Raw genomic sequence first — 17,463 nt, 5'->3', positions numbered from 1 at the left:
GAATGAGCATCAGCGCTGAATAAAGGCATGAAAGAGGCAGTGAGGAGCCGAGTCCAGCTCCACTCCAGCATACACTCCGCCTTCAGCTCTCCACATCACTGACCACTGACCACTTCAAACGCAGACAGCCGGAGGGATGAGATGAGAGGGGATGAGAAAAGGAACAGAAAGAATAGATAGAATGTCCATGCCATTGACAAGGGAAAAAAAGAGTCTTAGTTTCACAACTACACACCAGTTCGGGGATCAGAAATCTCTAATCTGATTGGTTGATCGAATCAGTCTCTAGAACTCAGCATTAGCGCCGGTTTATATTAAACATTCCAGCACTTAAGGTATCTATAAACGGATAAAAAGTACCAGGTGTCATTTTTGTATTTATTAGAACTGTCAAGTTGTTGGCAAATTGCCAAAAATGTAATTAATATAATAATGATAGAGAAAAATAATAATATTAATTCTCCAAACTGTAGGAGCGTTTCAGACGTTTTTTGGAAGCAATTGAGGAAAAAAACACTTCCTGCCCCAAATCCACCCCGAGTCCATGATGCAACACACTGCAATGGTGTGATGCAGGAAACTGTTAACATGCTAGCGGATAAACATCGTGTGGAACAACGATTTCCCCAAGCAGTGACCTGAAACGCAGTGCATTACTCGCCGCAAAACACACACACACTCCAGAGGAACCCAAGAGGAACCGAATTCCATCTGTTCGAGCTCGCAGTGAAATTCCAGTCTGAATGATGGACACCTGATTGGACGTGATGCCCGGTAGGTGGAGAGGCGTGCCCACTCTTGACCCCTTCCCTCAGAGGTCACGACCTCTCTGTAACCTCGGGGGAAAATCTTCACCCACGTATTTTGTGGACGTTCTCAGGACTTTGGCACTCCGGAGACCACCGACGTGATCGGATATTATTCTTCAGATACAGAATTAACTTCAAATCTGAAAGCTCTTTTCCCTGGACCCTCACAAAAGTGTGTCATTTCCTTACAAATGTCTGCCATTTTGTTAAAAACTGGAAATTGCACCTTAATTATCTCAGATGACGGATTTTTTTCACCAAGAACATAAAACGTGTTCTTTTCACGTGTACTTATCCCCATAATAACACCCAGCTATAACAACAGTCCCGTGAGCAGCAGAGCCGCTGGATGTTTACAGAGATGGAAATAATGTCGGGGTCAGTGATTAATTCATCCTCAAATCGCCATGAAGAACCTCCACAGGAGAATCCCCCCCCCCATTACACACTTGTTGATTCAGCAGCAGCAGGACGTTGCATTAGATTTCATCTTTTAATCCAAAGCAAATTACAGCTGAAGGATGAAGGAAACCTACACAATGTTCCCTAAACTATATAACCATCTGCCTCCAGCATTTAAGCCCTGCCTTTAAAATTTAAGACCCGCCCCCTACCTGACTCCAATATGAGCTAAGGAATCAGGGAATTGGCATGGAGAGGAATATTAAAGCATGCCTCTTGTTTTAATAATCACTGAAGAGTGGGAAATAGAGAAGGAGGAAGAGCGCGAGCACCATGCATGTGATTAATGAGGTGTTCTTCAGCAGCGAGCTCTAACGCAGAAAGCAGATGGTCCAGTGTGGCTCCACGGGGTGAAATCTGTAAGTGATGGACGCCTGCAGGGAGAACCCATTTCCGTCTCATTCACCACCACCAGATCCTGATGGACCGTGGAACCCGAATCCCGACCAGGCGTTCGGATCTGCTGCTTTTCCTCCAGAGGTTGAGAAAAAGGGGGATGGTGGTGGAGAAAGATTATCTCACACAAATTCAGTGGAGGAGGATCATCTCAATCACCTCCGGAAAAGGAGGATCATCTCAAACATCTCCTGAAAAAGAGGTTCATCTCAAACACCTCCAGTGAAGGGGGATCATCCCAAGCATCTCTAGTGAAGGAGGATCATCTCAAACATCTCCAGTGAAAGAGGTTCATCTCAAACATCTCCAGTGAAAGAGGTTCATCTCAAACACCTCCAGTGAAGGAGGATCATCTCAAACATCTCCAGTGAAAGAGGATCATCTCAAACACTTCCAGTGGAGGAGGATCATCTCAAACACCTCCAGTGGAAGAGGATAATCTCAAACACCTCCAGTAGAAGAGGATCATCTCAAGCACCTCCAGTGGTTCAGGATCATCTCAAGCACCTCCACTCTAGAAGAATCATCTCAAAACACCTCCAGTTTCTGCCTTGGGAACATCTAAAGTACGTCACAAATAAAGGTAAAGGAAAGGAATGAAAAGGGAAAGAATGCATGTGATAGTGAAGTTTATTTTAGCCAGGTGTTCACCATAACATCCTTCTTGTAGCATCCGGATGCAGATATGTACAACGCTTCATAAATCCTGACAGAACTCCCCATCTGGTTCTCCACACACACACACACACACACACACACACACACACTTACCAATGACAAACACAGGCCACCCAAGTGCCTTCAGCTCCATCAAGATCTTCAAGCTTGGATGCGTTCACTCAATGCGGCGCTGATTCCTCTTTCTGAAAAATGCCCGTGTCCCGCTGAGAACCTACTTAACACATGACAGTGTGTGATCCTCACATGTGAACCTCAGACCTGCACTCTTGTCTCAGGCACTGCAGAATAAGGACACTGCTCTCGCTCCTCAAACCTCTGTTCAGTGATGAACTTACTTCACATTCCATCATGTTCCACTGGGGTTCTTCTGCTCATCATTACAATCTCTAAGTGAAGGTTGAAAAAAGGTTGGAGAAAGTGGAAGAACTGGAGTGTCCTGCACAGAGCCCTGACTCGGACTCAACCCCACTGAACACCTTTGGGATGAACTGAAACTGGAGTCTCCTCAACATCCCAACATCAGAGTCTGATCTCACAAATGTTCCAACAGCTGAAAGATCACTAATCCCCACATCCACAATCCAACATCTATTGGAATGTTCTAACAGCAAAGAGGAATAAATCTGGAAGGAGATGTTCATCATATCCCATATCTGAGGTCCATGTTCTGAGGAACATTCGCTCCAACGTGGATTTGGGTTTGGAGGTGAGTCAGACATGTTGACGGGATAATGAGGCATTCCATCCAATCTGGTGGTGAGCGGGGCATGCTAGTGCTAAACCCTAATCCGAAACACACACACACCCTCTATACTAGTCAGAATTGGAATCCTGCCATCTAACAAAATGCCTCATGACTGGCTGAGTGAATAAAAGTGTGTGTAGGTTATTAGCAAAAAGGAAAACCAGAAGCTAGACTGAGTCATGGATAATCCATTCCCCCAAAACCACATCCTACACACACATGCACACACACGCACACACACACACACACACACACACACACACACACAACCCCACATACTTCCTACTCTATAAATTTTTTTGCTCGCAGTTTGTATTACAAACCTATCCCTTTCACAACATATGTGAGAAATTATGAATTAACCACAAAAAAGTCTGTAGTCCTTGATACAGAGACATATTCAGGGAAGGAGTCTCCAGTGTCAACACTTTATAACAGCGATAACAGGATAACTAGTTAACTAGATAACTAGTTTCCTGCATTCTGTGCCATTAAAATGTGAGGTGTTGTTCTGTAATTAATCATCATCATTAGTTGGCAGGTTGCTGTGGGATAAGAGAAACCAGTTGACCAGATGAGCTCGGTCTCAGAAAGGAGATTTGTGAGCAACCACTAATCGCATATCAATACCACGCTTCCTACTCAGAACCCCGGCGCTCCGGGGACACAAAGAGCCAAAACCTGCTAACAATGAGAGTAGAGAGTGCTTTCATGGCCTGCTACATTAGCATCCACCCACAGTCAGCCACATTAGCATCATCATGGCCCAAATATCTCCTTGGATTTCCCCCTAGCCGGAGAAGACCCATGGGCCGTCCCAACTGAGGACAGGCGCTCAGACTGGCCGCTTTCACAGCGGCCCCGAAGCCCTGTAACGGGATCCGTTCCCCGACAGAGCCGCTGCCTCACATCAAACCGGGTCATTCAAGCAGGAGACTGATCTGCTCCCTCGGTGTGTTAATGTATCCTCCTGCTCAGGACACACACTGAACTCTTTGTGCTGGATGACCCGTAATGGCTTCAACATGACCGTAAGTGTAATATTGAGACGTACAGTAGGACAGCAAGTGTGAGACAGGTAAAAGAGTGGATCCAAGTTTCTCTGGCTCTGTCTGTATCTCTCTCCAAATCCATTCAGTCAGCTCCTTGCATACAAAACCAGCCACTCCGGTCCTCTTCCAGGTTTCTGTCAGTCCACTGCACTAACTCTTAACCCTTTGAGGGGCTTCCTGACCCCTGCATGGAAAAATCCAGCTTCCAATTTGTGCTAATGCTGAGTATTCATCCCTACTGTCAGGGTGGGAATATGGAATCAGGGATCAGTTGTGCTCAAAGGGCTGAGGATCCATTCAGTCATCTCCTAAGGATTTGTCAAAACCAGTTCTTTCATCTTCACTGGGATCTATATATCCCAGGAACACTGGGCAGGGAAACCAGTCCATCACACACACATACACACACACACTCATTCACACCCACAGGCAGTTTAATGTAAGTGATCCAGTTCCCAAGATGTTTTGGAAGTGGGAGGAAACCGGAGGAACTGGAGGAAACACCAGGTATCCAAGTAACCTAAGCTCAGGATCACGAGCCAGCTAATGTCTTAATCACTAACCAGCCTGCAGTGACTTTTTAATCAGTGTTACACTTCTGTAATATGATTTAAAGAGCAGCTCACTTTCAGATTGTTCTCAGCTTCTGCAGGTTTGAAGGAGGTCCTTTAGGAGACCAAGCAGCAGTGTGAAGAGGTCGTAAGGAGCAGGCGTGAGGCAGAGCTCAGTGTGTTCAGCGTCTTATATTCACATGTTACTGTTCTTTCACAGATCAGGGCTGAGAACCAGTGACGTGTTAAAAAACGACACAGATGATCTTTTCAATGAATATGTTTGCAGCTCATAAAGGACAAAAACAAACAATTCTTCTACTGCACCTCATTTTATGTTGTGTAGCAGGACAGAACAGAGCTCTACAGCCTGGTATTAGCCACTGTGATGTCCTCATGCCACGTTGCTATTGATCCACATCTCCAGCCCTCCATCTCTAATCTTTACAGCTTTCCGGTCTCATCACCCAGCACCTAGACAGCTCAAATCACTCACTTCCTTTACATTAACTAGCGTTTGTTGCAGCACATTGCTTTGTCTTAGTTTTTGTTGCTGTGATATCATTAATTACACAATAAACAACAAACAGAAGTGACTGATAAAATGGAGCATATTACAAGTTCAGAGCTAAATGATCTGAATCTGTTTACTTATTAAGTACACACACACACACACTCAAACCCTCGAACCAGAGCCTCAGACCCTCAGGGTGAGCTCAGTGGACCATCACACCTTTCTCAGAACAGGCTGTAGTTAGCGTAGCTCTAATTAGCATAACTTTAATACAGAACACTTTTAAGACGAGGCTAAGATTAAGGGTCAGCTGGTCGATCAGACCAAATCGGCTAATCACAGCCTGAAGGCATCTCAATGCTTATACTCGACGTGATTAGTGAAGGTGGAGAACATCCAAGATTTGAGATGGAAGATTTCCTCAAATTGAGCTCTGGCTAACATGAGGCCAGGAAAATGATTGGATTATTCGATATTGGAATTTTACTTTCTCCAGGGTTCCAGGAATCATGCATATCTCTGCTGATAATCTGAAATCTGCAATTTTTGAAAGTTTCACATTCGGATCCTGAAGGTCAAACATTCCCTTTCAGTGTTGCTCGGAAAATCAGCCTGACCTTTTTTTTATTATCCCTCATAAAATTCCAAACTGGGGTTTTGGGCTTTTGAACAGATTAAGATGATCACCATGGATTAACACGGCGAGAACGATTGCAGCAGATTAAACACATGGCCACAGAGCTGCTCCTAGGAAACAGGCTCTAGCGTTGACTAACAATCCAATAAAACACTCCTTTTTCTTTCAACCTCCTTCTGTTTTAATCAGCATTACAAGCCGCAGGATGAAAAGCTGTAATCTGCAGGACAGAGGGGAATCTATTGTTACTGCAGAAAGGTTTTTCCCCCCTGAGGCAGCCTGAGAACCGAGTGAGGCTGATGATCAGCTGTCAAACCTTCTCATACTTTTCTTCATTAATTCAACACAATTCACTTTGTTATTTTTATTTTTTAATGGTTCACCTATTCAGGCTTTGGGACTTTTACATGATTTATGCAACACATTTGAGAGGAAAATGTTTTCTCACTCCCAGAGTGCACTTCATTTGGGTAAAGAGTAAACAGTGGGTATTTTTTGACTCCCCATGTGTTTAATAGTCTGAAGAGAATAAAGAAGCGGGTTGACTTTCAGTTTATTTAAACATTATGAACAGAGCCGGAGCTCGGAGGTCGCGCTGCTCACATGTGTCGTGTCCTAACCGTATGTGACTTTGTGCTCGGTGAGTCTCCGCTCCCCTCCAGGTTCAAACCGTAAACCTCCACGCTTACTTCCTTCCTTCTGACACAGATCCAGGATCAAAACCTAAAGCTTTACAAGAGAACACTCCCAAAGTGAGTCTCAGATCAGCGCAAGAAGCCGGATTTAATGATTAGCTCCGTCTAAACATGAGGGGAAAGGGTCAGAGACCCCCAGAGGCTAGCTGGAGACTGGCCTCACCGCTAGCTGTGCGAGTGTAATTGTGTTAGTGAGTGTACATACTTGTATACACTGTGCTAGTTTATGTGTGTGTATGCTGTGTGAGTGTATGTCTGTGTGTACGCTGTGTGAGTGTGTGTGTCTCTGTGTGTACGTGTGTGTATCTGTGTGTACGCAGTGTGATTGTGAGTGTGTACGCTGTGCGAGTGTATCTGTGTGTACGCAGTGTGATCATGAGTGTGTACGCTGTGCGAGTGTATCTGTGTGTACGCAGTGTGATCCTGAGTGTGTACGCTGTGCGAGTGTATCTGTGTGTACGCAGTGTGATCCTGAGTGTGTACGCTGTGCGAGTGTATGTGTGTGTACGCGGTGTGATCATGAGTGTGTATGCTGTGCGAGTGTATCTGTGTGTACGCAGTGTGATTGTGAGTGTGTACGCTGTGCGAGTGTATCTGTGTGTACGCAATGTGATCATGAGTGTGTACGCTGTGCGAGTGTATCTGTGTGTACGCAGTGTGATCCTGAGTGTGTACGCTGTGCGAGTGTATGTGTGTGTACGCGGTGTGATCATGAGTGTGTATGCTGTGCGAGTGTATCTGTGTGTACGCAGTGTGATCGTGAGTGTGTACGCTGTGCGAGTGTATCTGTGTGTACGCTGTGCGATCATGAGTGTGTACGCTGTGCGAGTGTATCTGTGTGTACGCTGTGCGAGTGTATCTGTGTGTACGCTGTGCGAGTGTATCTGTGTGTACGCAGTGTGATCGTGAGTGTGTACACTGTGCGAGTGTATCTGTGTGTACGCTGTGCGAGTGTATCTGTGTGTATGCTGTGCGAGTGTATCTGTGTGTACGCTGTGTGATCGTGAGTGTGTACGCTGTGCGAGTGTATCTGTGTGTACGCTGTGCGAGTGTATCTGTGTGTATGCTGTGCGAGTGTATCTGTGTGTACGCAGTGTGATCATGAGTGTGTACGCTGTGCGAGTGTATCTGTGTGTACGCTGTGCGAGTGTATCTGTGTGTACGCTGTGCGAGTGTATCTGTGTGTACGCAGTGTGATCGTGAGTGTGTACGCTGTGCGAGTGTATCTGTGTGTACACTGTGCGAGTGTATCTGTGTGTACGCTGTGCGAGTGTATCTGTGTGTACGCTGTGCGAGTGCATCTGTGTGTACGCTGTGCGAGTGTATCTGTGTGTACGCTGTGCGAGTGTATCTGTGTGTACACTGTGCGAGTGTATCTGTGTGTACACTGTGCGAGTGTATCTGTGTGTACGCAGTGTGATCGTGAGTGTGTACACTGTGCGAGTGTATCTGTGTGTATGCTGTGCGAGTGTATCTGTGTGTACGCTGTGCGAGTGTATCTGTGTGTACGCTGTGCGAGTGTATCTGTGTGTACGCTGTGCGAGTGTATCTGTGTGTACGCTGTGCGAGTGTATCTGTGTGTACGCTGTGCGAGTGTATCTGTGTGTACGCTGTGCGAGTGTATCTGTGTGTATGCTGTGCGAGTGTATCTGTGTGTACGCAGTGTGATCGTGAGTGTGTACACTGTGCGAGTGTATCTGTGTGTACGCTGTGCGAGTGTATCTGTGTGTATGCTGTGCAAGTGTATCTGTGTGTACGCAGTGTGATCATGAGTGTGTACGCTGTGCGAGTGTATCTGTGTGTACGCTGTGCGAGTGTATCTGTGTGTACGCTGTGCGAGTGTATCTGTGTGTACGCTGTGCGAGTGTATCTGTGTGTATGCTGTGCGAGTGTATCTGTGTGTATGCTGTGCGAGTGTATCTGTGTGTACGCAGTGTGATCGTGAGTGTGTACGCTGTGCGAGTGTATCTGTGTGTACGCAGTGTGATCGTGAGTGTGTACGCTGTGCGAGTGTATCTGTGTGTATGCTGTGCGAGTGTATCTGTGTGTACGCAGTGTGATCATGAGTGTGTACGCTGTGCGAGTGTATCTGTGTGTACGCAGTGTGATCGTGAGTGTGTACGCTGTGCGAGTGTATGTGTGTACGCAGTGTGATCGTGAGTGTGTACGCTGTGCGAGTGTATCTGTGTGTACGCAGTGTGATCGTGAGTGTGTACGCTGTGCGAGTGTATCTGTGTGTACACAGTGTGATCGTGAGTGTGTACGCTGTGCGAGTGTATCTGTGTGTACGCAGTGTGATCATGAGTGTGTACGCTGTGCGAGTGTATCTGTGTGTACGCTGTGCGAGTGTATCTGTGTGTACGCAGTGTGATCGTGAGTGTGTACGCTGTGCGAGTGTATCTGTGTGTACGCTGTGCGAGTGTATCTGTGTGTACGCAGTGTGATCGTGAGTGTGTACGCTGTGCGAGTGTATCTGTGTGTATGCTGTGCGAGTGTATCTGTGTGTACGCAGTGTGATCGTGAGTGTGTACGCTGTGCGAGTGTATCTGTGTGTATGCTGTGCGAGTGTATCTGTGTGTACGCAGTGTGATCGTGAGTGTGTACGCTGTGCGAGTGTATCTGTGTGTACGCTGTGCGAGTGTATCTGTGTGTACGCAGTGTGATCGTGAGTGTGTACGCTGTGCGAGTGTATCTGTGTGTACGCTGTGCGAGTGTATCTGTGTGTACGCAGTGTGATCGTGAGTGTGTACGCTGTGCGAGTGTATCTGTGTGTACGCTGTGCGAGTGTATCTGTGTGTACACTGTGCGAGTGTATCTGTGTGTATGCTGTGCGAGTGTATCTGTGTGTACGCAGTGTGATTGTGAGTGTGTACGCTGTGCGAGTGTATCTGTGTGTACGCTGTGCAAGTGTATCTGTGTGTACGCAGTGTGATCGTGAGTGTGTACGCTGTGCGAGTGTATCTGTGTGTATGCTGTGCGAGTGTATCTGTGTGTACGCAGTGTGATCGTGAGTGTGTACGCTGTGCGAGTGTATCTGTGTGTACGCTGTGCAAGTGTATCTGTGTGTACGCAGTGTGATCGTGAGTGTGTACGCTGTGCGAGTGTATCTGTGTGTACGCTGTGCGAGTGTATGTGTGTACGCAGTGTGATCGTGAGTGTGTACGCTGTGCGAGTGTATCTGTGTGTACGCAGTGTGATCGTGAGTGTGTACGCTGTGCGAGTGTATGTGTGTACGCAGTGTGATCGTGAGTGTGTACGCTGTGCGAGTGTATCTGTGTGTACACTGTGCGAGTGTATCTGTGTGTATGCTGTGCGAGTGTATCTGTGTGTACGCAGTGTGATTGTGAGTGTGTACGCTGTGCGAGTGTATCTGTGTGTATGCTGTGCGAGTGTATCTGTGTGTACGCAGTGTGATCGTGAGTGTGTACGCTGTGCGAGTGTATCTGTGTGTACACTGTGCGAGTGTATCTGTGTGTATGCTGTGCGAGTGTATCTGTGTGTACGCAGTGTGATTGTGAGTGTGTACGCTGTGCGAGTGTATCTGTGTGTACGCAGTGTGATCGTGAGTGTGTACGCTGTGCGAGTGTATCTGTGTGTACGCTGTGCAAGTGTATCTGTGTGTACGCAGTGTGATCGTGAGTGTGTACGCTGTGCGAGTGTATCTGTGTGTACGCTGTGCGAGTGTATCTGTGTGTACGCAGTGTGATCGTGAGTGTGTACGCTGTGCGAGTGTATGTGTGTACGCAGTGTGATCGTGAGTGTGTACGCTGTGCGAGTGTATCTGTGTGTACGCAGTGTGATCGTGAGTGTGTACGCTGTGCGAGTGTATCTGTGTGTATGCTGTGCGAGTGTACATGTGTAGGTCCTGATCCACTTCTGAAAGCCGTAATGGATTCTCCACGCTTCCTCACCTTACATCTGCTCTACAAACTGACTGCGGATCAGTTACAAGGTTGTTGATTTGTACAAATCTGTTACGTAGCCCAGATTTTACGTAGCCTCCAGATATTTAGAAAAGCTCTTAAAGGAAATGCTGGACGCTGACTCTGAGCTTTGAACTCACACATTTCAGGACATTACGCTGAATCTTTCTTACAGTATACAAGGAATGAATTTCCAGCTTAAATCCGAACATAGTTTACATCAATAATCAACAATGCAAAATAAAAGCAAGAGGGAAAAAAACCAAGAAAGAAAACAGACCGATATAATCGTGTGTGTGTGAGATCCTGCATGTAATGATCACTTTAAATCACTACACATTTTAATTAATATGGCTTTCACACACACACACACACACACTGAAGGTCCACCAGCTTATACAGTAACAGCACTTGATTGAATATCGACTCTGAATATCGATTAACGCAATTATGTGTTACATCATTAATGTATTAAATCTATTAAAACCCTGAAAGTAAAAACTGGAAGCTAAAGTGTGTCTTTCTGGGAACATGTATGATTTTTATCTGAAAAGTTTTCTAGTAGAGATGGTTTAGAAAGTGGAGCTCTCGTAATAAAACTACTGTGTTATTTCATAGCTCGAAAGCTAGAATATGTTTGTATCTTTTTAGATTTCAGCACAGATTTGACATCTGATCCATCATTCCAGACTAAATGAGAGCTGGTACGCTCTGCAGCTGTCTTTGATTTAGGTCTCCTGCTCAGGGCCTTCAAATCCCCCCTCAGTTACCCCACCATCCCACCCCCACCCTGTCCCACCCCAGGGAAGGGTTTTGACGAGCTGCAACGCGAGGGGAAGGAAGTCACAAAGCTCAAAGAACAATTAAGGTGTTCCTGATTAACTCTCAGAGTGGGGCGTCTCTGTGTCCCTCACGCGAAGGGGTCGTGCCTCCTTAACCTCCATACACAGCCAGCCAATCGAATTGAGAAGCGGCCTCGTCCGCTCGGCCCGGCCCACCTCCGATTACATGACCGAGGATATCACCGTAACATCCCTCTTTCAGGAGGAGAGACTCATAAACAGACCCAGAGAGACAGAGGTGCAGCTAATCAGTCAGACCTCAGAGGCTTTGCCAAGACGCTACCATTTTAGTAAGTAAAATAAGCAGCTGTGATTAAACTGCACTTAGACACAAATTATAGCCCATCAGAACGGCAGTAAGCTTCTGTGATTAATTCTGCATTAATTGGCTTTGAAGTAGTTTTGGGGGGCAGTAAGTAGCTGCAGGTGCTGTCTGGATAGAGATCTGACACCAGCGAAAATACGCTTCTTCGTCAAATATTGCCAAATCCCGCAGATATATTAATGCAGGAACAGACAGGACATCACCACACCAGAAATCATTATACAAAACCCAAAATGCTGCAACCTGAAATGATGAAGCCCAAAACACTGCAACCAGAAATGCTGCAACCTGAAATGATGAAACCCAAAAACGATGAAACCCAAAACGCTGCAACCTGAAATGATAAAACCTAAAACGTTTCAACCAGAAATACTGCAACCCGAAAGGCTGCAACCAAAAATGCTGCAATCTGAATCACACAGCATCTTTGTTACACGTCCTGCAGTCCAGTCGATTTTGGACCAAGCTACTCTTTCAGGCCCGAGGGTGATTGCTGCATTTTCCTCTCTCTAATGAAGCGTACAGAGCCGGAGGACACACCGGGGATCCATTCAAACTGAGTAAACACTGTGTATGTGAAAGTAAGCGGTTACGTCCATGCTACATCAATGCAGTCACAAAGGCGGACCTGCTCGAGCCGCTCTGGGATCAGCCCCGAATTCCCTGAGACACTTATTCGATCAGTCCCAATTTCAGTTCTCTGCTTCAGAGAGCAGAGACTCGGGTGTGTATCGATCAGCAAGAGAGAGAAGGGCGGAGTAAATCCAGCAGGAGGAACCCGAGACGAACGTGTCTGTGTGCACTCAGTGGCGTGTTAAATCCATCTTGATTAATGTTGAAAAAAAAAACGAGAGGAGTGTAATAATGAAGTGCTCCGGCCCACACAATTACCCGGAGTGTGAGGAAGGGCTAGCGAGGAGCGGGGAGCAGACTGATCACAGGCCTGATCAGCTCCAGCATGGACTCACCGAGAGCTCTGTGATCTGCTTCACTGCTCTAGACAATTCAGAGCCGAGAAAATACCTTCAGTTCCCCAGAGGCGGCCTGGGCTAATCAAGAGGAGAGTTTCAGAGCGAGTGGGTTTATGGATGTTTGTGTGGTGCTGAACTGGCGTAATGACAACAACGACAAACAGAAGCACATTTGCGTGATTAGTTTAAGTTTATCATTAGAAAGTAGAATATCTGAGTCTGAATCCATGTAAAAACAGTGGAAAGGTTTTCTGTTCTATCTCAGCACTGGATTCAGATGATGTTGGTGGTTTCCCTTCGTTTGTGTTTTTAATTATTCTGACACAGCGTGCAAGTAGAAGCAGCTGCTCTGGGAAAAGTGCGTGCCAAGTTGTTAAACTGTGCCATTTGTATCTGCTTACTCTCACTGGCATGACGTCGTCCACCGTATTCCCAAACATTCCTCATAAAGCCGGTGTCTGACGTGGAGAAAATCAAAGTCACGATCCCCATAAAACGTCTACCAGGAAGTTATTTTCATCCAACACAAACCAGGACCATCAGAGGGTCATCAGTCAGAAGCAACAGAACGAAGAAGAACATCGATCTCTTACCTTTAAAAGGGAGGTAGACCCGGGGGGCGGAGGCAGCATCGTTGGCTGAACTCAGAACCGGCAGAACAACCAGAACCAGGAGAATCCGGACCAACCGGAACCTGTCTGAAAGCATTGTGCAACGGTTTCACCTCCAGAAGATTCCGGGAACACTGTGGGGGGAAAAAATATACACAGATGTAAGAAAGTGCATTCAAAAGTAAAATTAATGCAAATGCTCCTGAATTGTACATGTACACACACACACACACACACACAGGTTCACTTTCTGCTGCTGAAAATGCAGGACATCAAACTGGAGCTAAACACAAGGCCGTTCGGTTCCAACACAAATCCAGACCATGTGGAGCGAGACTTCAAACCGAAACAGAAGACACACTGTCGCATCCCTCAACTGCAGCCGTTAAACTGCAGGAACAGCTGGCCAAAAGAACACCATCCTTACATGTCTCCAGATACTTTACTGTTTTGGAGCGACTTCTGAGCTTCTTCCACCCTCCACTATCTCCCCTGCTCTTTCTTCTTTCTCACGTTTGTCTGGAAATCACTCAATGTGCTGCTTTCTCAAAAAAAAAAAAAAGTTTTCTACATGGAACTGCTCTACACTGTATTGTAATAAGTCCCGGGTTTTGTCCGCTCTGAAGGTTTTTTACCTCTGGGAGCCAATCAGAAAGAACCTGAGATGAGAATTTCTAATAAATCCACTTTTCCATACTTTTTCATTACCTCTGATAGAAACAGATGACTGAGGAGGAGTTTAATGACTGAACACACTACAGAGGGGTTTAAGTCAGGACTACGCTAACGTTCACATGAAACATCACCAGGTCTTTTCCCCCCGTATCTGTGACTGTGCCCTCTGTAGCCTCAGATTCCTGTCCCTGAGCTGTTGCTGTGATTATAACGTGTTTATCAGCTCTCTCTGAACATCCTGTACACACTCAGCGCTTCCTTCTCTTACAAAGACCAGGCAACCCTGTGCTGTTCCTCAAAGCCACTGTGTATCGGCAGAGCCAGCGACTTCGGTAGAACAGAGAGAGATCTGGTCCAGAACCATGTCCTGGTAAAGAGAGAGAGACAGTGAGAGAGAGAGAGACAGTGAGAGAGAGAGAGCGAGACAGTGAGGGAGGGAGAGACAGTGAGGGAGAGAGTGAGACAGTGAGAGTAAGAGAGCGTGAGACAGTGAGAGAGAGAGAGACAGTGAGAGTAAGAGAGAGTTAGAAAGAGTGAGGCAGTGAGAGTAAGAGAGAGTGAGAGAGAGTGAGACAGTGAGAGTAAGAGAGAGTGAGACGGTGAGAGAGAGAGTGAGACAGTGAGAGTAAGAGAGAGTGAGAAAGAGTGAGGCAGTGAGAGTAAGAGAGAGTGAGAGAGAGTGAGACAGTGAGAGTAAGAGAGAGTGAGAGAGAGAGTAAGAGCGAATGAGACAGTGAAAGTGAGAGAGAGTGAGACAGTGAGAGAGAGTGAGACAGTGAGAGTAAGAGAGAGTGAGAGAGAGTGAGACAGTGAGAGTAAGAGAGACAGTGAGAGAGATTGAGACAGTGAGAGTCTGAGATTTTGAGCAGAGTGGAAGCAGCTGTTCAAACCTCAGCTATTTGCGGGCAATTTGTTAAGTGTTGCCGTGTTTATCCCAATGCACAACCACCTTCTCCATGCAAGCAAGAGAAAACTAAACAACAATTATACACCATCACCACAACAGAGAGAGAGAGAGAGAGAGAGAGAGAGTAAAGAACTCCTGAGTCGGTCAGGTTTAGACATGAGCTATTAGATGTTTATAGCATGCAGTTGCCTGTTATACAGATTGATATAGATGCTTACAGACTACTACAGATTTAGCTATAGACAGTTATAAACAGTTATAGACGGTTATAGACAGTAATAGACACTACTACCTTTGGAACTATAAACTGATCTCGATTGTTACAGCATGTTACAGACAGTTACAGAGCCCTAGACAATTACATACTGTTACAGACTTTTATAGACACTTCTAGACTTCTACAGATTTAGCTATAGAGTGCTATAAGCAGTTACAGACTGTTAGACATTGTCGTAGACAATTACAACCTGTTATAGGCTGTCAGAGTTTTATAGAGACTTCTACAGATTTAGTTCTTGTCTGCTGTACAGAGACAGTGTCCTAGACTGTTAGAGGTAACTATGAACTGTTTACAGATTTATATACAGGTTATGCATGCTCATAGATGGTTACAGACTTTTGTAGGTTGTTACAGACCTTTATAAAGTGTTATAGATTGTTCAGAAGAGCTCGCAAGGCAAAGCCGGCTGTGAAGATCCACAGCGAGGATGTTAAAGCTCGCGGACTGGCTGGGTGATGAGTGAGTGTCAGGTTTTAAACTCAATCACACACCAGCACTTACAACCTCCACTAATCCTGACTGCACTAAACACACCAGGTTGCCATGTGCACCAGAAAAAAACCCCAAAACATAAATGTGAGAGTATGAGAGGATTCAGTGCTGCTGATCATGACCCTGTTCCTCACAGAGAGCTTCAGGGAACAGATACGCTCCGGGTTTATCATTTTATTTCAGTTCTGATTTTAAAATCTGTTTCCAGAAGAGTTTACTTTTATAATCAGTCATTTCTGCTGTCATTTTAAACCCAATTCATTTGTCACTTTAATTCATTATGTGGCTTGTGAGGCTCGTGAAATAACCTCACACTGAATTTGATTGAAACTGCATTAAAACTAGAAATAGAAGTACTGCTAAACAGGCAATGAGGCAAAATGTTAACCCAGTGGATGTGAAATAAAAAGCTCTAACAGAGTCTAATAATAATTTTAGTGTTATTTAGATCTGAACTGAGGATTGTGATCTTAAAATAAACCTGTATTGCGGTCATAAGGAGTATTTTTATGTATTTTTTGCCCTGGAAAATGTTCCTGGTTGCTTCTTTGGCAAAAACAAACAAACAAGTAAACAAACAAACAAACGAACAAAAAACATGCATACATAAATACATACATGCAGAAAACTGAGAGCGCTCTCCGAATCCAGTTTCCGGCTTTCGCGCGCGCGCAATATTATACATATATGTATCATTTCATATTACATTTACAGAACATATAAATATGCGGAATAAAAACATGATCTGGTCCATCAGATAAAAATCATATCAAATAAAATAAAACTTTCCGATGAATATAAAGATAAAGCAGACGAAGCCTTTAAGCTTTACGCGCAGAGCTCGCGCGCAGGGACTTGGAGCTTGTTACTGCTATTTATTCTCTGTTTAAAGTGCAGGATGAGTTTGTGTGAAAGAGTTAACTTTCTCTCTAAATATGAGTCTAATCAGTAACAAATGGCACATGTGGCGTGGTTTAAAAAAAATAATAAATCTTCATAATAAATATGCAACTCACTTTTTTAAAAACAACATGAGGAAAGAAAAGAATCTAATTGTTCTGAAATGAAGCTGTTGAGAGCAGAGGAAGCGCTGAGAGAGCCAAGAAACGCCGAGAGAACTTACCTGAAAGCGTCTGAAGAGGAAATCCTCACTCCTTTTAGGAAAGGAAAAATTAATTATAAAGACCAAAAACTCCACGCCGGTCCGGGCGCACAAATCCACAGCGCGGTGTGTGTGTGTGTGTGTGTCCGTGTTTATAGTCCTGATGTTCCCGACACACGGGGCAGTAAAGGAAAGCTCGTGAGGAGCAGGTTGATCCAGATCCCGGGCAGAGTGAGGAGGAGAGCGCGCGCTGGGTCTCTCCGGAGTCTCGCCTGTCTCTGACTGCTGCAGGAAGCGCCTCGGCAGGTGGATGCCGTCTCCGGATTTGCATGTATCACGCCCACGGGGCGGGGTTTCGTGATTACACCACGCCCACTCCATCCGGAGCGCAGGTGGGAGGGCTGCTGAGAGTGATTACTGAAACAAAGTTCACTCACGTGCACACACATACATCTGATGGAAATGTAACGATACCAGCGCGTGCCGTGATATTTCGGGGTCGGGGGTCGGGGGGGGGATGGGGAGAGACAGACAGAGAGAGACAGAGAGAAAGAGAGAGACAGAGAGAAAGAGAGAGAGAGCGGGAGAGAGAGAACACAAAACTTTTCTTCAAATAAGAAAAAGGCATAAATACAATAAACACAACGGGATAAAATAAAATAAAAATAAAATAAGTCGGTATTCATTTTGCTGTTAGTACAGAAACACTGAAAGTTTTAAAATTTAATTTAATTACATAATAATAAAATCTAAATTGATGGATTTATTTCTTTGTTTGTCCCTAATACATTTT

At 45.4% G+C, this 17,463-nt stretch overlaps 1 protein-coding gene across 2 annotated transcripts in view; it reads right to left on the bottom strand.

The window, feature by feature from the left end:
• sema3fb (sema domain, immunoglobulin domain (Ig), short basic domain, secreted, (semaphorin) 3Fb) overlaps positions 1 to 16,968 on the bottom strand; it is a 55,000-nt gene extending 38,032 nt beyond the window's left edge. The window contains exons 1-2 of one of the 2 annotated variants that reach the window (XM_058373597.1): positions 16,692 to 16,968; positions 13,197 to 13,348 (exon numbers count right to left, since the gene is read on the bottom strand). In XM_058373597.1, coding sequence (XP_058229580.1) covers positions 13,197 to 13,311 — 115 coding nt within the window. In that variant the 5' untranslated portion in view covers positions 13,312 to 13,348; positions 16,692 to 16,968. The remainder of the gene's footprint in view (positions 1 to 13,196; positions 13,349 to 16,691) is intronic. The other variant, XM_058373598.1, reaches the window with a different exon arrangement.
• Positions 16,969 to 17,463: the final 495 nt, after the last annotated feature.

This window comes from Hemibagrus wyckioides, linkage group LG21, assembly GCF_019097595.1.
Source record: "Hemibagrus wyckioides isolate EC202008001 linkage group LG21, SWU_Hwy_1.0, whole genome shotgun sequence".
Classification (NCBI taxonomy): domain Eukaryota; kingdom Metazoa; phylum Chordata; class Actinopteri; order Siluriformes; family Bagridae; genus Hemibagrus; species Hemibagrus wyckioides.
This window is presented reverse-complemented; position numbering and strand designations above follow the sequence as displayed.